The 22374-nt window shown below is 40.8% G+C and overlaps 1 protein-coding gene across 1 annotated transcript in view; it reads right to left on the reverse strand.

Moving 5' to 3' along the window:
* Positions 1-22374, reverse strand: part of VEPH1 (ventricular zone expressed PH domain containing 1) — a 187565-nt gene that overhangs the window by 84343 nt on the left and 80848 nt on the right. The window contains exons 7-9 of the mRNA XM_054579995.1: positions 15472-15692; positions 1128-1337; positions 147-541 (exon numbers count right to left, since the gene is read on the reverse strand). Of these exons, the coding sequence (XP_054435970.1) occupies positions 147-541; positions 1128-1337; positions 15472-15692 (826 nt within the window). The remainder of the gene's footprint in view (positions 1-146; positions 542-1127; positions 1338-15471; positions 15693-22374) is intronic.

The following is a 22374-nucleotide window of genomic DNA, read 5'->3' on the forward strand; positions in this document are numbered from 1 at the left end:
GGGAAAAAGTAACTAAAACCATGTGGGGGTATTTCAAAATGATCTATTTTGTAATAGACCCAGAAAATGCAATATATATCATTTTGAGGGTTTTTTTTTCAGTGATGTCTTAAATTTCTCAACTTTGGGGAGTTCGGAGCACTTACCTTCAATGGTACACTGATCAGGGACTGGGATCTTCTTTCCGATTTCCACAGCGTATGCTTTCACTTTACTGAGGTTCTTCTTTAAGTGCAAGTAGAGCTTATCCTGGTATTCTATAGGACTTACAGTCATCTCTAGAGTTTCTTCCTGGTAGTTTTTTTTAACTGTTTCTGGCAGATTCTCTGATTCTATATGTATAATACTTGGGTGTGAAACTGAAGAATTCCCCAGCTGTGATCCATCAGTGTCTGCCTTAAAAGGCAACTTATTTCCTTGGCTAAGTGAATCTATTTCTGAAAGAGAGATGCTGGCTGGTATATCGCCACTCCCAACAACTTCCCCGTCATCTGAACTCATATCCTTTGTGAGCACAGTGTGCAAAGCCAAACTCTTCGACCTATAAGACAAACAAAGGGAAGGTTGAGACAGTAAAGAGCTACTGTTCATTGACAAAAAAAGGAAAGAATAACGCTGGGCAAAAGTTATTTCATCTGGAGTATGAAATGGAAAATCGGAGCTATTAACAGATTTGATAGAACATAGACCACCAAATTATGTAATAAGCCAAATCTTTGAAGATCTATACCACCTCCCAAAATGAAGATTTAAAAATCAATTTCATGCAAAACTGGCTGGAATATGGTGGACTTACATATTTATATTCCTTTTTCTACTTCAGCTTTTTCATCAGAAGTCAAGCTTTTGATAAGTCATTCTCAATATTAGCACATCTAAAGAATTGAAAAAGTATTTTTAAAAAAATAAACCATAGGTTTGTTTCCAAATTTGTATTCTCTTTTTTAAAAAAGAGAACTTCTTTAGATAATTAAAGCATTGTGGGGGACATTTCATTCATGAAAGGATGGCAATTTGGGCAACTATAGGTAAAAGATCCTTAAAAATCACCTGATAGCAATGTGATAACAAAACCAGCAGCAAGCATGAATTACATACTTTAAAAACCAGCCAAGCAAAATGAATACCTGCTAAATCTAATTCCTTTTTTTTCTTCATTGGAAATGTGGCCCAAACTATATCTTCTGATAGATCCAGGAGTATTGTTCTCAGCATTTATTTTGTCTTCAAAAGCCTGTATTTTAACTTGGAGCTTTTCCTGGTCTTCATTTTCAGCTATGGCGAGCTTGGTTCCTTCTAGCTTCTCAGGGAATTCAATTTCAGTGCTGGTTTTTCTCCTAAAAGAATAAAAATCATTGCATTGGAAGCTGGTCACATACACCCTTCAGAACAGCATTGCTCTCTAACTGCTTTTTATTCAAAACTGAAAACTTTACCTGATAAATTTTTTATTAGTCATTTAACAAATATTTATTAACAACTATGAACATAGGTCTTTGAAATTGTTTCTATAGCTTATTCTGCCAGAAGTGTGAAGCCTTGATGTTTATGTCAACTTTGTATTAGAAATAATTTGAAGGATTCAGAGAATTAAAAGCAGTTTTTATGGTCATCTGCAATATTCTGTCTAGCTCTCCAAAACCATGGCTTTCATATGAAATTCATGCCAGGCATTTTGTAGAAAATTTACACGTGCTGATCTGTTTGTACTGAAGTTGACAGAATAGGAAGATTTCAAACGGACTGTGTAAACTCATGATTTTGTTAATTTTATGCAAATCAATGTGATTCTTTCATCTTGGAAAGCAACAAACATCTTACAGAATTTTAATATGTTGGATAAAAGAGATTTTCCATGAATGATATTAATATTCTAATATCTTTGATAGCACAATTTATAAAACACTCTGCGAGTCATTAAAATTGCCTCCTTTAAGGCAGGGGCTTTTTGAGGAGTAACTCTGAAAGGGCGAGCGCAGTGCCTTGGATAGAGCAGGGGATACGAAGTAGCTGCTGGAATAGCTTGCTGCTGCTCACTAAGGTGCTGAATGATTACAGAAATGCCGTCTGCATTTATCTTCTCTACCCCGCCTGCTAATAGGAGCCCACCTAGAGCTATTTTAATTTTTATTTATCATGTGGGGTTAGTATTCTTTTTTTTTTTTTTAATAACGCAAGGGTTAATTATCCCTAGAAGCCAATTCATCAAGATGGCTTAATGATTCTGTTGGTTTGTCTGTGTGTATTTACTTGGCTCTTTTAGCATTTTCCCTAGAAGTTGAGGAAAGGACCCAACACTTACAGAAATATCCTGACTTTTGCAAACACATGACTATTTTTTCCTAAGGGCCAAAGTAAAGCTGGCATAGTACTTTGGTGATGGTGAGAAAATACAATTTTTTTAAAAAATGGCACTGCTTTTTAATGAAAAACCAAGGCAAAAGGGCTGGTGACAATTTTTTTTCAGTTACATCTCACCCATTCTTGGGCCATGTCTCTGGTGAGCACTGGGGAAGGCTGGTTGGCAGGGTTGGATCCTGCAGCTTTTGTGGCTGGCCAAGACAGGGGTCCTGGCATTTAGAGAGGGTTCATAATTGGGGGTCTTCAGTGGTTGGAATTCCCTTGTTAGTTCAGCCAACTAAGTACATTAACAGGGCAAGCTGGGGAGAAGAGTAGGTCATCCATTAGGTCACCAGGAACTTGTTTATTGTCTAAGAAGCTATTGCTGAGAAAATTTAAATACATTTTTATGTAATTTTATAGGCATTCTATGGTTTTTTCCATACGTAATACAAAATTTATTACCCATACCATGCTTGACTGAAACATACATGAGTCAATTTCAAGAATCAGTACATGGAAATAAAGGTTAATCGTGAACATGGTTCCCTTTCTGACACATATATGATACTTGTTGCCCACAAACAGATGGGAGGCTTGGACATCTCCTAGCCAGAAATGGTTTCATTTCCTGTTACAAATGAAACCAAGATAGTGCTATCATTGGATAGTATTTTACAAACCATGATGATTACCAAGGTTAATGTTAAAAGATCCAATAAACCCTCTCAAGATGAGAAAGTTTGGGAGTATTTATTTTCTATCTATTTTTCTGGTTCTTTATATTTCAAAAATGAAATGTGAGTATGTTACAAGAAGTCTATTTTAGAAGTTGCTCTAGCTGGGATTATCAAAACTTAACAAGTTGTAAAAGCACAAAGTCTACCACAATATACACATATCACATATTGGGCATTATACAAATTTTTAAACTTCAAAACATGTGAGTTGTTCAAGGAATAATTTCTCATGAATTTACTAGTTTTCTTTTTGCACATAAAGCTCTGGGTTACAACAACAGTTAAAATAGTAGTTTCATTGTTTTTTTGGTTGGGTTTAGCCAAAGGAAAACGCCGGCAGGACGTTGGATGGAAGAGGTCGGGTCAGGGCAAGGAGTCTCCTGGCTCCCTCTCCATCAAGGCATAGTTTCCCCTACTGAGACCACAGCTCCTGTTGAAAAGCTTGTAGGAGAATGTAACCGTTTTGTCTCCCCCCGACCCCCCGCCCTGAACAGTCTTCACCTCCAGTGGCTGCAAGTGGTCACAGTGATTGTCCCTTGTTCGTCGCTGTGGATCTGGGTGGCCTGGAGCCAGAGGCCACTACTGTCTCTTCCTATCCAGCCCAGGTGGGGAGGGAGGGAGGTTTTAGACTCCAGATCCCTTTCCTTGCCATCTTATTCCCAAGCCTCCCTGGGCCCAGGAAAAGCAAGTGGTGGGGACCCTCTGCCGGCTTCCAGAGCTTTGGCTGAAGACAGTTCTTTCACTCCTACTCAGGGACGATGGCTGAAATGGTGGCCGCCAGTCACACCTAAGAGCTGGGGCCCTGAAATCCAGGGATCACTTGGCCTCAGGGGCCACTTAGTAACCTCCCAGCTGAGAGGGGCCACTGTGCCGCCTGTCTGTCACCACAGTGCCTGTGCCAGAGGCGGAGAGGTGAGTCCTTCAGAGCTTCCTGGCAGCTCTCTGCCCTGCTCTGGCCGCTCACCTCCCTAACCCTTTTCTTCTTCTGGCTGACCTGCCCTCCCCTAATTTAGGTCTCTTCTTGTCTGTCCCTTTGGGACTGAGTGAAAAGAAAAATAGCATTGCCTCTCCCTGCACCCACTGCCAAAAGGAATCATCAAATTTCACATGATTATAATAAATCTTCCTAGATAGTTTTATTGGACCAATTTCTAATGTTTTAAAAATAAAATTTTCTTATTTATGAAGTTTTTTCTTTTATTTGTTGTACTCTTTACACCAATTTCCCTGTCTATGAAATGGGGACCATAGTGTACTTAACTCATTGGACTGTTCAAAAGATGAAATGAAAAGAACCAGGGTGTGGTACAGTTCCTAGCACATAACAGGCAGTCAATAGATGTTACATTGTATTATTGTTATTAATTGTTTTTATTACTGTTGTTTCTTTGGAATTTAATCTGCCATATCTATACCTTGTGTTAATATATAAAGAAAACATCAGTGGCTGAGATGCAGGCTGACCAAAACTCCATATCCCAGAAGGAAGTGATGTCCCTGGAGAATGCAAGGGCCTCAGACTACAGGAGAGGACAGTCACACAGCTCCCTTTCCTTGCCCGGTCTCCAGGTACCAGGTGTTGGTTAGTAAGCACTGTGGCCTGAGTCAGAGCTCTCCCAGAGGGGGGCGTAACTTCTTTCTCCCTCAGACTGTGTGTAGCATCCCTTGGAGGGGACTTTGGGCATGCGAGAGGCTATGACTTATCCCTGGATGTCCACCAAGAGGGGTAAGGCAGGTGTCTCTAGTCGGGGAGGAGAGGGTTGCCAGGTTAAATACGGGATACCCTGCCAAATTTGAATTTCAGCTAACAAAATTTTTTGAAATTTTTTAGTATGTGCTAATGAAATATACTAAAAATGTATTATACTATACGAAAGTGATTTTATTTATTCTACAAATGATTTGTTCTTTACCTAAAATTTAACTGGATGTCCTGTATTTCTATTTGTTAAATCCAGCAACCTTACCCCTGGCAAACCCCTGCTGCTTGGTGGGCAGAGACTGGTACTGCTTATTTTGTTCCCCTGTGCTTGGCCCGCACAGGCACCGGAAGTGTCTGTGGAATAAATGAACAGACACCGCCTTGATTTCGGAGGCCAGCCTGCACGCCCCCGCCCCCAACCTCCTGAGTTCTAGGAGATGCTCATGAAGTGCTGGCTACTCTTCCTGGTCCATGGGAGGTGGTGTCATTGGATAAATATCAAATGTGAAGAGAAACAAGGAGCAAGAAGAGGAACGAAAAGATTTGCAAAAGGGCCAAATAAGAAGTGTGAAAAAGCAACACTAAAATGTCTGGGCCAGAGAAGTGGTCTCTGGTTATGAGGCTGCTGAGAAGAATTCTCACCGCAAAGACTTTCTGTTATACACAGTTTTTATTGTTTTCTGGATCTGGAAATTTGTATAACACAGGAGGCAGGGACCAGGGGTAATAATGGAGAGTCACCGAGGCAACCAAAGCTGCAAGGTTGGCCAAGGAGAACTTTCTCTCACTGGCCATCATTCCCCCTGTGCTGGCCACACAGTTTTTCTGGCAGGGAATTAGGGCAAGTTATGAGTCCAATGGGCTGGAAGTTCAGGAAATGGTAGACAAAAGTTTGAGCTTATGTAAACATTCACTGCTTCTTCTCCTCTTGGTTTTTAAATTTTAAAGAATTGGAGAGAATTTGTTCATAAACAAAGGCCTTTCCCAGAGATAAACTCTGCATTCCTTCTAGAGCAAGGAAATGTATCCCAAATGTGAAAAAACTGGTGAATCTGTTGGTCCTGTTTGGGGTGGGGGCCAGTGGGCTGGGGTTGTTATTTCTTTTCCATTTGTCACTTCTAACTCCAGAAGTAATTTCACGGAAATCTTTGTCAGTGGTCTATAATCCCCTAAATATTAACTTGGCTTTAACTCAACACACCACATTACAAGAGGCTCAGATGATTTCCAGTCTGAATGATTTCTGGTCTCTGTTGCCAAAGTCAAGTTTTTAAAAATACCTCTAGGGATGCCCGGGGGAGGCCTAATTACCTCCCTCTGTGTGAGTGGGACTCCCTTTGGAAACAAATTGGTCCTCGGGCAGCTTTCTGCTCTCACTAAGCTGGGAGATGAGACTATAAAGCTGGCAGGCATGGAGAGATTGGCAGCCTCTCTTCCTGGATCCTTAAATCAAAGAAAAAATACTATTAGTTAATGTTTGATGAGCTTGGCTTACACTCCCATGTCCAGGATATGTAGTCCTGCAAAGTTAACCTTGTTAAAAGAGAAGTGGGAGAACATAATGGATCAAATCCACTTGAGAGCCCTAAATTCTCAGGATGCTATGCTCCTTACTCTTCAACAATTTCTTGGGTCATTAGTCATCATAACAACGACAAAGACAATCCCCCAGCTTCACAGTGCTATTGTCTGTTTTAGGACTGCCTTGAGCCATTCTGCTGAACCTTTACACTCAAACACTAAGGAAAAGGACAATGATAAGTCTAGGTTCTTGGTACCCTATTCTGGTTCAGACCTATTTGTGCATAAGAGCAGAGACCAGCAGGAGCCCAGTGATATGGGGACCAGAATGTGGTCATGCCAATGGGAGAACTTTGCTCAAATGAAATGACTACATTTTATTTCATTCACAGAGGTTTTAAAAAGGGGGTTCAAAGGAGATCATTATGGGGAAAAGAACTGAACATAACTTTACAGGGAAAAGACCTAGGTTATGACTCCTGCATCCTGTTTATCAGGGATGCGGCAAATCCCTTTATGACTCCCTGACTCATTTTTGTCATTGAAAAATGGGATTAATGACACTGCATCACTAGATTGCGGAAAGCATTATGGAAGAAAATGGATTTGACTATGTAGCCCACACAGAATAGGCATGAATAAGTCAAATGGTAAAACCTGGGTGGCTGTGGCCCAGCGTGGACTTTGACTCTAAAAGATGGTGGCTTGTCCTAGTGATACCACACCTGGAAGATGAACTTCTTCTGCTTAAAGCCAGGGAGGCCTTACCAGTCCCTCACACCACTGCAGCCTCCCACAGAACGGGGACTACAGGCGAGTGGTCCTCCCTGCTGGGTGAGAATACAAGAGCCGGGATGTATAAATAGTTGACGTTTAAAATTTCTGTACTTCATGTATAAATTCTGAGCAATCACAAACATAGAGAATTCCCTGCAATTAGAATAAACGTTTGAAAGTCCTGAGATGAGGACATGGCCACTCAAATGCAGATGCTGTTATTTGCTCACTTTTCATTCAACCAACATGAGGGAGACGAGGACAGGGAAAAACGATGAGCGAAAGTGCAAGGCCCCTGCCCTTACTACTCAGAGTCGGGGCACTGGACATCAGCATGACCTTGGAGGTTGTTGGAGATGCAGGATCTCAGGCTCCGCCGCAGACCTACCAAATCAGAGTATGCATCTTAACACAATCCCCAGGTGCCCCACTGGCCTATGAAAGTTTGAGAAGCACTGGCCCGGACAACCAAAAAACAGAATCTGAAGTGGACCAGGGCAGAGGCATTTTCCCTTGATCAAGCAAGGAGCTAAGGATTTCAGTCATCCTGCAGGGAGGTGAGACTTAAAACAGCTTGTGCGGTATTTGGAGCTGATGCACGGCAAACTGCATGCAGTTTCCATTCCATAGTTTTGCCATCCTCAAGACTTTCAGGTCTTTGTCAGTTTTGAGGCAAAGGTACCTTGTCAGTTTTTGCCACTGATAAATAGTGGTTCAGATGTCTCCCAGATCTTTGATCAAGATCTCTAAGACTAGAATGGCAAACTGGATGAGCAGCAGCCTCGCAGAAGGCTGCCAGATCCCAACGAATGGCCATCTCAATGTGGCACAAGTCACAGAAGCACCGGTACGTTATAAAGCGGTATAAAAATGTAGTAATCAGGGGTGAGAACTGTAAAAACAGTACACGTCTCTTTTTCTAGCCTCACTTTACAGACTGGGAACGTGAGCAGGTCTCAGGGGCTGGCCGTGGGGGTTAAGGTGGGAGTATCTGTGTACACATGAGCACTGGGCCTGGGAAGGGCAAAAGGTAACATGTGGCACTGTCAGCTTCTGCGGCTGGAGAGTAGGAAAATGGTTAACTTTTCCTTTTTGGTACATCTTTTCATAGACTCCACCCTAAATATGACATCCTACGTTATTTTTAATAGGTAGGATAGCTACCAGAAATGGAGAAATACTGTTAGTTATGCACACTGATGATGGAGCTGGGGTAGAACTCTACACATAACCCTGTGTATGTGGACAATTTCTAGCCCACCTAGAATTTGGCACGTACCTACAGCAAAATCTAGCTGACAGCCTTCAGGCTGCCAGCTCATAAATAATCCACCTTTTGCCTGATAATAAATACGAATACCATTAAGAACCGTTTTTCCTCAGATAAGCTATTCCACAATAGCTGTATCTAAATCATGGCTGACATGTTGTGTATTCATTACTTTTCATTTATTAAATCTCTTTCTTTAGATCCCAAAGGAAAGTTTGGGGAGCAAAATTCTAGTTATTAAAGAAATAGAGCTGAGATTTGTTCAGGCTCAGCTGCATTGAGGACCTAATACAATGTGTCTCAAACACCCATCTTTCGGTTTTTTAATTTTTATATGTCACAGGCCAGTATTTTGGTAAAATATAGTAAAAATAAATCACCAGAGAAATAAAATGAGTTAAATAAAGACACTGTTCATGCATTTGGGCATCACAGCAATGTCAAATTGCTACAAAAATTCTAAACACTTATTTTCAAACTCCGTAGTAAACTTGGTGCAGGCTGGTAAGGAACAGGTTCCAAATGGGTGCTGGTTCACAGGCTATGCTTTGAGTAGCTGTAGTCTAAGGGACAAGCAAAGTGACATCATCTACTCTCATGCCCACCCGAGCAGAGTACTGATGCTGTTAATGTCTATTGAGGGCTTTCTATGCACAAGGAGCTCTCTGTTCTAGTCTGATACACGGATTGCTTTTCCTATAGCCCAGCTGGGCAGCCCTATTACTCTCTCCATTTACAGGTGGAGAAGCTGAAACAGAGAGAGGTTGAGCAACTTACTGAAGGTCAAGCAGTAAACCCAGCATTGAACTCTGCTTCCAGAGCAGCAGTAAACTCTGCTTCACACCCCTCTCCCACTGCCTCTCAGTAGGTATTTGGTTAAGGTGGCATCTGAATCTACCTGAGGAATAAGTAATACTTATGGGATTGACGATAGTGCAATAAGCAACGAGAATTACTGCATCCTAACATCTCTGAGTAACATCTTGTAGGAACAGGCACTGGAACAGAATTGATGTCTTATCATGGAGCGACCCTTCACAGTGATCTGAAACATGAATTCTGGTATGTCCTATAACCAAAACTGAGGAGATGCTCAAAACACAAGAAATGTCACGCAAACAGCAACCTCAGAGTTCAGATATGACTGATACCAAGAAGGAACAGTGAGCATTGGGGAACGATAATAGCAAATGGCTAGGTCATGGGGTCAAGTAAGAACCGTTTTAGCCTCAGCTGTCACCTCTCCACAGTGGCTGTAAAGGTCAAGTCCCTCTCACCCCGCTCCCACAGCACACTTTTTCCTTTCCTCCAGGCTAAAGCTTTGGTGTTCCTGTCTCGTTTGTAATGGGAAACCAAGCCACAGGAGCTTGATGAAAAGCTGTTCTCCTTTTCGGGTGCCTCGTATTTCGAACACCGCTGTGTTACAGGAGAGGGGCCTGATTCCCCTGGAAAAGCTGTAACCGTGCTGTTCACACTCCTGGCAGGGCTGCCCTGCCCCCACCCCCAGCCCTCCGTGTCCACACTTGCGGAGTCAGCCCCTCTGGGGTCTCACACTTCCTGGGCTCCCTCCATCGTTCCAAAGCTGGTAATGATGCCTCCCACCTACATCTCTTGCTGAATTCCTGAAATACCTTTATAGGCCTTCATATCACCATAAATGCTGCTTTAAGGAAGGACAAATGGTGGAGTAAATGAACAACAGATGGAAGGTAAATGGTACCACATGTCAGACTTAACCTCTTCAGTAAGGAGAGGGGCAACAAACCCCAAACCCTTCCTTCCTTCCCTATGCAAGGAGGAGTAACAATAGCCACCGCTACTGCCACGAGTGACAGTTACAGTGTTCCTTTTATACAATTGACCAGCATAGACCTCTCTAGATTGAAGAGATGTATGTATTATGTATTAAAACTCTGGTTACCTTGGTGGGGTGAAATTTAATTTAACTTTTTCTAAGCAGGGGGCAATGCTGACCAGAACGTCAGATGTTTTTAATTATGGTCCCGAACCTCCTCGTGTATGTTCCCTGAGCCAACAGTTCCTCGCAAAGAATCAATTTCTCTTTGTATAAACATGTCTTGCCTAAAAAAGGTGGAGTTCTTGTAAGCACTTTTAAGACTATTTTCTTTCCATTGAGCAAATGTTCTGCATCTTAGCTCCTTCAAGCCTGGGGGACATTGGAGGGGCACAGGAAAGATATCTAATGCTCAAGGCAGGGCTGTGAGTGTGGACGAGCGGAGGAGCAGTTGGAGCTGCAGTCAGCTGAGGACGGAAGGTCTCCATGGGCAGGGAGGAGTGCGGAAGACCTCATGGGCAAGTGGTACCAAACTGGAGTCTTGGAGAAGGGCAGTCTTCAATGGTAAGAGAGGCAGGAGAAGGGTATTATAAAAGGTAGTAATAAAGGTTAGTGGGGTACCACTTTTGGAAGGAAAAGGCAAAAATCACCCTTAACATCCCTTTGAAGTTCCTTTGAATTATCCGTGATGTACTGTGACCACTGTAAATCTCATCCACACTGAAATTTGGGATCCATGGCGCTACACTGAAGGAAGAAATGAAGGGAAACTCCAAGAGCTGGTATCCGGGCATTTACACTATTGCCTGCTAAGAACTATCATGGACCTAGAGGGGAGGAGGAATTGGGTAGAGAATTTTATTTTGTTTTTGCCTGTCCTCAAGGTTTACTCCATTATGCCTCTGTAATCCTCACATATATTTAAAGACTTTCTTGCTGTGAGGATTAAACCAAGTAACAGTAAATGACCCCGGCAAGGAATCTGTCATGTGGTGGGAGGTAGTTAAAAGCTTGATCAGCCCTGATCAACCTGGCTCAGTGCGTTGGGCATCCTCATGCAAAGCAAAAGGTTGGCGGTTTGATTCCCAGCCAGGGCACATGCCTGGGTTGTGGGTCCAGCCCCCGGTTGGGGTGCATTTGGGAGGCAACCTATAGATGTTGCTCTCTCGCGTGGTTGTCTCTCCCTTTCTCTTTCTCCCTCCCTTCCCTGCTCTGTAAAAATAAATAAATAAAAATAAATAAATAAAATCTTATTTTAAAAAGACTTGATCAGACCTACAGACACAGTCTTTCTTGCAAAATTATAGAGAAAAACTTGACTCTCACTCCCCTCCCCACTCCCTGCTCTCTGCAACTTCTGCTGTGGACTCAGTACAGAGGAATCATTCTCAAGCTCTTGGGCAATGCAACTGGAGACTGTGTATGACCCGGAGTTAGGGTCTGATGTGACTCCCAGGATGTCAAGATGGGATCTCTGGCATGACAGGTCGCAAAGGGTCTCACAGCTTGCAAAAGCTCTTTGCAGGCCAAATTGCTTGTCTATAGGGCCATACACTGCCTCAGATCCCTGGCTCTCCCTTGCTGTCCATTTCTTTGATGTTCATTGCATGAAACTTAGGATAAACCAAAACTGGGGCTACTCCAAGGCGGGCAGATTTCCTGGAGCCATTCTCCTGTGAACATGATCTCCTTATTCTGTTTTCCATTCATTCTCTCCCACACAAAGTTTTATTTCTTTCCCTCCATCTGTCATCTCTTTCCATGTATACCAAAATCAGATTTACCCTACCCAACTGATTTTGACTATAATTTACTTTTCATTCTCCTCCCCCCCAAGGCCTGATTCTTAAAAACAAAAAATAAACACAAAATCTCACCACTACCACCACCATCACCACCAAAACAACAACAACAAAAAAAATACCACTCATTTAACTGAACCAGAGGTTTGGGAAAGTTTTCATCACACACTTTGTGTTAAAGCTTTTCTTATAAGCAATTTTTTCCTTCATGACTTTGATGGCTTTGCCTAGGGTGTGAAAGCTGGATCTGAGGGAACTGTCACCTTGCTTCTCAAGTCCCCACCATGGCCTGGGACTTGGGGCGGTGCAGGGACTCTTCCTGTTTTCTCTCTGCTTTCCCCTTGTACCTTTTCCTATTGCCATCCTTTCTCCCTACCATTTCTCATTTCTCCTATTTGCTTCCCACCCCTGCCTTCTTTCCACAATTTCCATCCCTCAAAGTTTCCATCCCTAACTGGGGCCTGAGCCACACCTCCTACTAAGACCACCTATAACAAACTGTCCCCAACTCCGATGATGCCTGATTAGAGCAGCCTCCCTGGCGCCACATGCATTTGGCAAAGGTACCTTCTAGACTCTGATCAGTGGATGCTCAGCCAGCATACAGTTGTCAGAAGTCACCTTCTTCTTCCCCAGCCTCCCCTGGCTCCTGGCAGGCAAATGGTTCAATGGATAGTGGCTGCCCAGAAGACTACTGAAGGCTCACACAGTCTTAAACAGTACTGGCCTTTTCCCCTAGTTTATCCTCCCCCCGTTTTTTTTTTTTTTTTAATCAATCCACAATTGCTATTATTCCCCTTCTGCTTCTCCAGAATTAATTTGAAAATCTAAATGCTTTGCTTGGCTCTCCTGTTCTTCGGCCTCTGCTGGTTTATTATTTAGATATAATAATATCCGCTCCCCTCCACACAAAGTAGGAACAAGAAAGGTGAAAGTGTGCTTACCTGATGCATTTAATAAAGCTCACCCAGTTAATTTAGTCACTTTGCACAAAGAAGCTCCTATCTGCTTCAGTTTTTCCTTCTCTCTAGGATGCTAATTGTTTTTCTTTTGATAATCTTGCAGTTTTGGCCTGAAGTCTAAAATCTGGCCTGCTGGGCTGTGTGTCAGATTTGTAAATTAGATGACATCTGTTTTGAATTTTATCATCTTTAATTTTCTTTCAAGCTCTCTTCACTTATTTATTTCCCCTCCAATTGTAAGGATCAGACTTTGCTGGATGCTTTAGACAAAAGTGTTGACCTTTCTGCATTGAGAGACATGGATTAAAATTACTGAAGCTAAATAGTCACAATGAAGGCTATTCAGGGAAAAGATGCTGGGAGAGAAGCCTTAGCAACCACTCCAGAGAAGATGAGCAGTCAATACAAAAGGCTGGCTGTCCGCACCAGCATTTTGAAGTTCCCACCGAATAATTGTAATCGATTAGAAGGAGATTGACGGGGAGATTGACTGGGTAAAGTATTTTGATTTAAAGAGGTTGAGGTGGTGGCAATGGCAGCGGTGGTAGTACATGAGGTGACTGGTGACCTTTCATCTCTTCACACTTAATTTTCCTCAAAAAAAAAAAAAATTGAGGAGAAACTTAACTGCATTCTCAAACATGAAGACTCATATTTTGATAATGAGATCTTATTTTTTCCCCTCCTGTCTATACACCTCCTAAATCCTTCTTTTCATGGGGAAATTATCTATTGCTTTTTGGATTGGGCTTGCTTATTAAGGGTCAATTTTCCTGATAGAGTGCCTAATGTAATACGCTTGCATAACATGTTTTCCCTTTATATAAACCTTTTCACACATATACTCTCACAGATGTCAGTTGGCCCCTTGCAACTTTGCATTTGTACAGGCAACAGAGAATGGATTAATGGCTGGCCAGAACATGTGCCTAGCTTTCACATCAGATGCATGTGTCAGTCATCACTGGAACAAGAAATAGCAGGCCGGCTGTGGACGAAAAAAAGCACCCCAAACTCCAGCCTGAGCACTCCACCTAAATAAATTACTAAAGGCTTTTTTCTGATTTTTTTAATTATTATTACTTTAATGTTTTTCTTATAGTATCAAACCATTTCAGCAAATCATCATATCAGCAGGCAGTCATATGGGTATATGATACTACCTTTTATTGTTTATGACTGTTGTTTATTAGCCTTACTTTAAACGATCTGCATGGAATATACTTTCAGAAATCTTATTTATTGATCAGAATAATTTATGTTAGATGCTGTTAAGCATGGGTAAAGCAGTAGACAGATCAGTACGTGGAGCTTCACAACCGTTATCGCTGATAGAGGCATCAGAAAGTTGATAAGATTTTCAGCTTTGTTTTTCAAGATATCAGATGACGCTCAGAACATCATTAGAAGTAAAGAAAAAAAATTTGTAGAAAATATCTTCACGATCAAACTATTCTATTGACTTTTTAATGACGGGCGTGCCAAATAGTACAAGCGCAGTAAGGACCAGATTAACAGCATCTTGCCTTTGCTACTGTTTCTTTTAGTTATCAGCATCAGCGTCATAGAGCTCTGGGTGGAAATACCACTACAGTTTCTTCCCTTTCTCTCTGTACTTTTCAGCTGTTTATAAAGCCTCAGGAGATCAAATTCTCAATCTTATCTGAATATCAGAGTAATGATCTCTTTGTAGGAGCTCAACATGTTCCATCACAGCAGATAGCAGGAGCTATTAGACAGAATTCTTCTGCGCCTATCCTGTAACTGGCAGAAGCTTTGGGCGCCATTGAGTCAAAACTCAGCCATAATGTGAGCCCCTTCCTCATTCACCTAGTCCTTTGGTGAGGAAATATTTGAGTACCTACTCTGATAATTACTGCGCTAAGAGCTGCGATCATTCCCTGGATTAAAATCTTTTCAAGCTTTCATGTTGCTTATGGGACAAACTCCTTGCTTCTTGCCACAGCCTGTATGATCTCTGATAATCTGCCTTCGACCCAACTTTTCTGCTTACGCTCCTACTCTACACTGACAATCTTGAACCAGTCAGATTGAACAAATTGCTTTTCAGGGACACACACTCTTAAGCTCTTTTATCCTTGCACATGAGGCGTGTCTTTTCTATTTGCAGTGTCCTTTCTACTCCTATCTGGGGTACTCTCATTAATCTTGTGCAACTGAATGCTTAGCACATGAACATTACTCAATAAATATGGAATGAACTTACATTTCACCTTCTCTGTTAAACACTCTTCAATTGGCTGGCTGTTGGTCACTATGCCTCCCATGTTCCATAACTCATTGTATGCACTTTTATGACTTTGATGAAAATCCTGTCACATACCCTGACTGTGAATCCCTTGAGGGATGGTGTTTGAAGATACCCCATATTTAGAAAAAGTTCTTGTGAGTCTCATAATTTATTGAGAAGTCACTCTAGGTTGAGACAGCCTGTTTGGCCTTCTTTGGGAAGTTTAATGCCTACAAAAGAAAGTGTAGTATCTGTGCTATGTCTCCATGGGTTCATGACAGATTCCTGAGTCCACAGTAATTCCTGCTTACCTGCCAGTTCTGGGCTTGGTCATTTCCAGTTGTCGGGTAAGGAGCTTGGCAATGGCAGTGAAGCTGTTGCTCATGCGGAAGATGTCTCTGCTCTGAGGACCCAGGATGGAGGAGAATGTGTCTGTGATGCTCTTAATCTCCAGCAGGAGAATATGGTGAAATGAGTGCTCCATGTTGGCCAGCTGACTCACCAGGAATGGCAGGCAGCTCCTGGCTCTCTCCTGCCAAGAACAATGCAGAACATGTACAAGTGTTGGTGGGAATGTAAAGCAGGACAGCCACTATGAAAAACAGTGTGACGGTTCCCCAAGAAATTAAAAATAGAACTACCATATGATCCAGCAATCTCACTTCTGGGACTGTATCCCCCCAAAATGAAATAATTGTCTCGAAGAGATAGCTGCACTCCTATGTTCTTTATAGCAATATTCACAACACCCAAGTCATAAGAAAAGGTCCCTTTACAAATGGATGGTTAAAGAAGATGTAATATCTAATACATATATGTATATACATTATATTGGAATATTATTCAGCCATAAAAAGAAGGGCATCCTGCCATTTGCATAACATGGATGAACCTGGAGGGCATTACGCTAAGTGAGATAAGCCAGACAGAGAAGGACAAATACTGCATGGTTTCACTTTCATGTGAAATCTGAAACAAACACTCATCAAACTGAGACTAGAAAAGGGGTTGCCAGAGGCTGGGGATGGTGGAAATAGAGTAGAAGGATACAAACATAGTTACAAGATGACATGGTCTGAAGACCTAATGTATGACATGGTGACTATAGTTGATAACACTGTACTGTGTAATCGAAGTTTGCTAAAACATGTGAGGTGATGGATATGTTTATTAACTCAATGGGGGGAATCCTTTTGCAATGTATATGCATATCAGATCATCACATTGTAAGCCTTAAATATCTTATAATTTAACTTGTTAATTACACCTCAACAAATTAGGGGTAGGAAGAACAATGAAAAACAAAGGTCTATATTTTAAAGGAAAATAAGAGTCCATGTCCTACAGATGCCAATTCTATGGGAGTTTACTTAGAGAGCTAGCTGAAGCTAAACAATATCATTCATAATGCTTCTAAATTGGCTTCTTTGAGGTTTAAATATTTTTTCTCATTTCCAGAAAATTTTTTTAAAAATAAAACTTTTTTCTGTTACTTCTTTCTTATAAATATCTAAATAGTCTTATTAACCTAATTTGCCAGGTCCAAACCTCTCAACCATCATTAATAATCCTGCCCCACATGCCTGCCCTTCCCAACTTTGTGTCCTTCTCTGGCAAGTCTCCAAGCCTGTGACTCACTAATTCTGTCTGCACAGCAGAGGCCTGGTCAGTGGTACCCCCGATCCACCCATCTGGCAGACGATGCCAGCTATCAAACCAGTGTCCAAAGTTTACCTCCTCCCCCCAAGACATGTTCACTCATTTGTTTACTTGAAGAATCAACATGTTCCAGAGCTAACGTGCCTGGTCAAACAAGTAGATTGTATTACCTAGCTTTAATCAAGTAAACTTTCACAAGGGACTTAAAAGAAACTGAAGATGAATGACAATATGAACAATGCAGGCATGAGTGAGTAATAAGAAAATGACTAGCAGACATGTTTTCTTATACCGATCAAAACTCCTAATTGGCCATAGTAGGAGGTGACATAATTTAATCAAATATGACTAGAAAATATCCAAAAATTGTTCTCAATTATCAAGAAGGTTATTTGAAATGCAGATGTGTGCTCAATATAAATAATGACATATCATTAACAAATAAATAAAAATAATTTAAAATATGGGTTATTTCATTTTTAATCTTTTAAAATCTTCTTTTTATATATTTAAAATTATTTATAATGTTAGTATAATAGAAAACATATATAATTATGAATAAATATATATATTAGAAGTTGATGCTCAAAATCCTTTTAAGTGATAGATGTACAGGTTGAAGTTATTCTCACCAGGAATTCCCTTTTATCCTTTGTTCTAGCATTTGAAGCCTTAATTTCTTTAAAGATGTCATTCCTATCAAAACCTGTTCCATCTCCTCTATGAAACTGTCCCCCGTGACCTCTTCTATCTGAATTTTCACTGCATTATAGACTGTTTTAAGGAATCTTATTTAGCACTTGATCACTTGCTTACTCTTGCCTTTATTTAGTGACCAAATAGGTGTTGTATGCCTCTAATACACCTGTGCTAGACTCTAGATGACAGAAGTAAATGAGAATTGGTTTTTGCCTTAAGGGACCTGCAACCCTCCTTTCATTTATAATTCTCTAATGGTTACATGTACCCGTCAAGTCTCCTAAAGGGGCCACTTCTCAAACATCAATCATCTGCCTGGCACAGAACCGAGCCTGTAGAGTCTATACCAAGTGTGTATGTCTTGGTTTATTGACTTAAGCAAACTTCCATGTCAAAATATGACCTGACAAATAGAGTATGGAGTTGCAAAAGAATCTACATTTTACAAGAAATATTACAGAACACATTTAAGTCCTGCAGTTCCCTAGTCTTAGCTTGATTTTCAAAGATTCATGTATAATTACACTGGAACATATATTTTGAAGAAGTAGAGTACACAGCTCAACAGCTAATTGAAGAGATAGTTGTTCACTAAAGGATAAAAATATTAGATGAATGAAAAATAGGAGCATTGGAACAAGTTCTTGACAGCCCATTTTATATTTGTCTCATACAATTGCCAGGTTGCAGAAAGACACTTAAATGCTCTTGAGACATAGCTATAGCTATAGCTATAGATAGATATAGGTTTCTCAACATAGATGCTTTCATTAATGTAAAGGTGCCATACGTAAATTCATGGTTCGAAATGCATCACAGGGATATTTTTCATTTTCCATTTAAAGCCAAAACTTGGATATGGGGGTCCTACTATATGCCAGGCACTGTTATAGAAACCAGGAACACAGCATTGAAGAAAAAGGATGAAAATACCTGCCATGATAATGAGGCAACAGATAATAAACAAAATGCATATGTAAAATATATAGTGTGTTGGATGGAGAAAAGAGCCTCAGAAAAAGATGGGTCAGGACGAGGAGTCCCAGGGATGGTGTCAGTGTTAATTAGTGTGGTCAGGTCAGATCTCTTAGAGAAGATGACACATGAATTTAGCAAGGCATTAGAATCTAAACCCAACATTCTCTTAGAGAATGATAACTATAGAGAATAATTACAGTAAAATTCACCCTAGTCAACACAGGGAGTGCAAAAGATATGAGAACTGGGACACGGGAGAGGTGGCATTTTATTACTGAGAATGTAACTTCAAATTTCAAGTAACTTCCTCAGCTTTTGATTCAGATTCTTCTTTCGCAACTTTTTTACGCCATATCACAAACATTTCATTCGCTTATCTAAATGTCGCTCTGGTTTCATTAAGAATTCTTCTTATTATAAAAATCATCAAGCCCTTTCTTTAAAACATTCTTCTTTCTATAGGTGAAGATGGCTGTGAGGGTATTCGCTGAAATCCACACAATTCTGATGATCTTCTGGAGGCCAAATTGAGCTGAAGGGAAAATTAATCACAGTGCAGGAACAAGAAAAATCATCACTCTGGAACTAACTCATGAAACCAAGCCAAACTCACATGGTTTTTTCTGAAACCTTGGAACATGTCCATGTACCTCTCAGGGGTAACAGATAGAATTTTGGATTAGAAAGTGTGATGTAGGGTATGAAGGGGGTTGGGAGATTCTAATTTCTTTCTTGGATCCACGATGTTTTGTCTCTGGAGCCAGTGACTGCATTTTTTTTTTCCTGCTTCCAGTCACCCCACTGTGGGGACAGGGTCAACAACACCTGTGTGCCTTAATTGCAGGCCTGACCTCATCCCTTTTGACATAAATTATTTATTTATTATCAAAATAATAATAGCTGACCCACAGAGAGCACTTAATCTAGGTGACAAATCTATTGTACCTGTTTTTTTTTTTAATGTATTTATTCATGTATTTCTCCCAGTATTACTATGAGGTAAGTACTGTGATCAGTGCCGTTTCAATAGAACAAAACTGAGGCACAGGTAGAAGACTAACTTGCTCAAAGTCACACTGCCCCTTCTGTTTCTACAGCCGTGTCCTCGCTGGCTATACCCTAGCCCCTCCTGTCAAAAATTCCAACCTACCCATGCACATATTTGTCCACTCCTTTTTTCTATATCTCTTTCATTATCAGTTATGTGGTCCTTTCATTTAATTATTTTAGATTTAGTGATATAAACATTCTAAATACTCTATAAATACAAAATAGCCCAGCAGTTGTCAAACTCTTTGGTCACAGGACTCCTTTACTGTCTTAAAAATTATGGGCGACCACAAAGAGTTTTTTTGTTTATCTGAATTATACCTATTGATATTTACCATATATGAAGTTAAAATTGACAGATTAAAAAAATATATATATATCTGTAGACATTTCAGTTGTTACACCTGGGGAATGGGAGGAAGGGCTGGTAGTAGAATCTAGCTGATAGAGGCCGGAGGCGCTGCGAAACATCGTCCTGCGACCAAGGCTGAGAAACCCTGTCTTAAGTGAAACTGGCTTTTCTCTCCTGCTGCGAGTACTTGGAGGTGAAGAATACAGCTATGAGTATATTTCGTTGCCATTGTCTTGATTTGTGCTAAGGTACTAGCAGTTTTACCAGTCATTGTTTTTGTTATCGTGCAAATGTTAACACAGTGAAAAAGGTCAATGATGTATGAATATTACGTCATTGGGTTGATGGACCACACTGAGAATTGATGGACTGAAATCAAGTATCAGCGAACTTCTGTAAAGGACCAGAGAGTAAATATTTTTTTGACTTAGTGGGCTATTTGATCTTTGTTGTGGTAAAACAATTCCAGACAATAAGTAAATAAAGAGGCGTGGCTGGCTTTGGCCCACAAGGTATCAATTTAATGATCCCTGAACTAGATTAAGTGCTTGCAAAATTGCCTTGGCCATTCAATTCATTTTTATCAGTTTGTTTGTTTTTGTTTTTAAAATAGTGCTACTCTTATCTTATAAACTCCTCCACTATTCTTTGTCAGGATAACAGAATGTAACTTAGAAAGTAGCCAAAAATTGAAGTGTGGGTGCCTGGTTATGAGGACAATAATTTCCCTTTATTAAGCACCTACCACATGCCAGGTACTTGGCATATGCTTCCTCACTTAACCCTCACAACAGCCTTGCAAAATGAGTACCAGGATGAGTATTGGAGTCAAGAAGTCCAATCACTTGACCCAACTTCCACAGGTGGGGGAGTCATAGTGACAAAGCACAATTAAATGAAGATATGCCTGATTCCAGAGTTTGAATGTTTCTACTCTGCCTGGGCTGAAAAAGGCCGTTGAGTGCAGCCCTGGATGCTGCAAGCTTCCTCTCTCTTGTACCCACAGCAGCTTCGCCAGTTGATTACAGTGCTCTTCTCTGCTGAACATTCCTGAGACCCTTTCTCAACACTGTTCTCCTTGACAGCGGTTCTCGACCCTGGCTGCACATTAAAATCACCTAGGCAGACTTTAGAACAATTCCAATCTCTGCAACTTCCCACCCCCGTTCCTCTAAATGTCATTGAATTGGGTGTGGTACAGGCAAAGGAATTCTTAAACCTCCCAGATAATTCTAATGTGCAGCCAGGGTTGAGAATTACTCGTCTGTACAGAGGTGGGCAAAAATAAGTTTACAGTGGTGAGTGTAGGGAAACACAGCATTTATCCTTGTATTATTATTTACTTACTAATCATTGTATTATTTAACATTATTATTAACCTACTTTTGCCCACCCCCGTAGAGTCCCAAAACTTTAAAATTTTAGAATTTGCTGATTTCAGAAATGTAGATTTGGTCCTAAAATCCATACTTTTTCCCCTTCTATCCTTTATCAATTTACACATGAGTAATAGGAAATAATATATTTAGCTGTCTGCATGAAAATATTTTATCCAGCATCTGTTATTCTTGCTCCTTTATTGTCATTTATGGCATTTTAAGTTTTATAATGACAAAGTCATTGTATTTGTTCATAGCTCAACTCTTTGTCTCTACAAGCCAGAGACACTTGTGAGGGCCATTAGAAATGTAAATCAAACGTCAGCGTTTTCTCAACCAAGCTTTGCCAGGGAGCCTGCCGGCTTCTAGAGGAGCTCCCAGAAGCCCTCAGAAGCCCAAGTGTAGCCAGTGGTGCTTAAATGCTTGGCAGTGTGATGTATTTACTCCGTGAGTCTCTTTATTAATGGTGGTGGGGTTACCAGCTCCAGAGCAAAATTTGAAGTGTTTGTATGGGTCTATGGCTCCGCCTCAATTCTTCAACCTTGAGACTCTCTGGAGTAGGGAAACCAATTCTTTTCAGTTTGTCCTGGGACTTCTCCAGTTTTAGCATTGAAAGTTCTTCACCCTGGGAAATCCCCCAATCAAAGGCAAATTGAAAGAGTTGGTCACTCTCCTCTGGAGCCTGTGAGGAGGTAGAAAATTATTTCGCCTTAGATGACTCTGCTCAGTCTACTCACATTGCTGGTGAACATGACAATATATCATCTCCCTCTGTCTCTGTGTGTGTGTGTGTACATATAGTTAATTATCATTGTTCATGGCAGCTGTTCTCTAAAAAGCCACTTTGAACCCTGAATTAGTAAATACTGAAGCATTGCTTCTAGGGGAAATAGAGGAGTACATTCCTGCAAGCCTCTGGTCACACATTTTCATTAACTTATCAATACAAAACCTTATTTTATGTGTTTCCATTTAAAGACACCTTAATTACTATACATTGTTAATTCATTAAAATTGAACTCAGAGCCAGCAGCATGAATGAAGCTTATGTATTACACGAATTTTCCCCACAAGGCACCTCACAGCCTTCTTGCATT

This window comes from Pteronotus mesoamericanus, unplaced genomic scaffold (genome assembly GCF_021234165.1).
Source record: "Pteronotus mesoamericanus isolate MK-2021 breed Mesoamerican mustached bat unplaced genomic scaffold, CSHL_Meso_final contig_116, whole genome shotgun sequence".
NCBI lineage: Eukaryota > Metazoa > Chordata > Mammalia > Chiroptera > Mormoopidae > Pteronotus > Pteronotus mesoamericanus.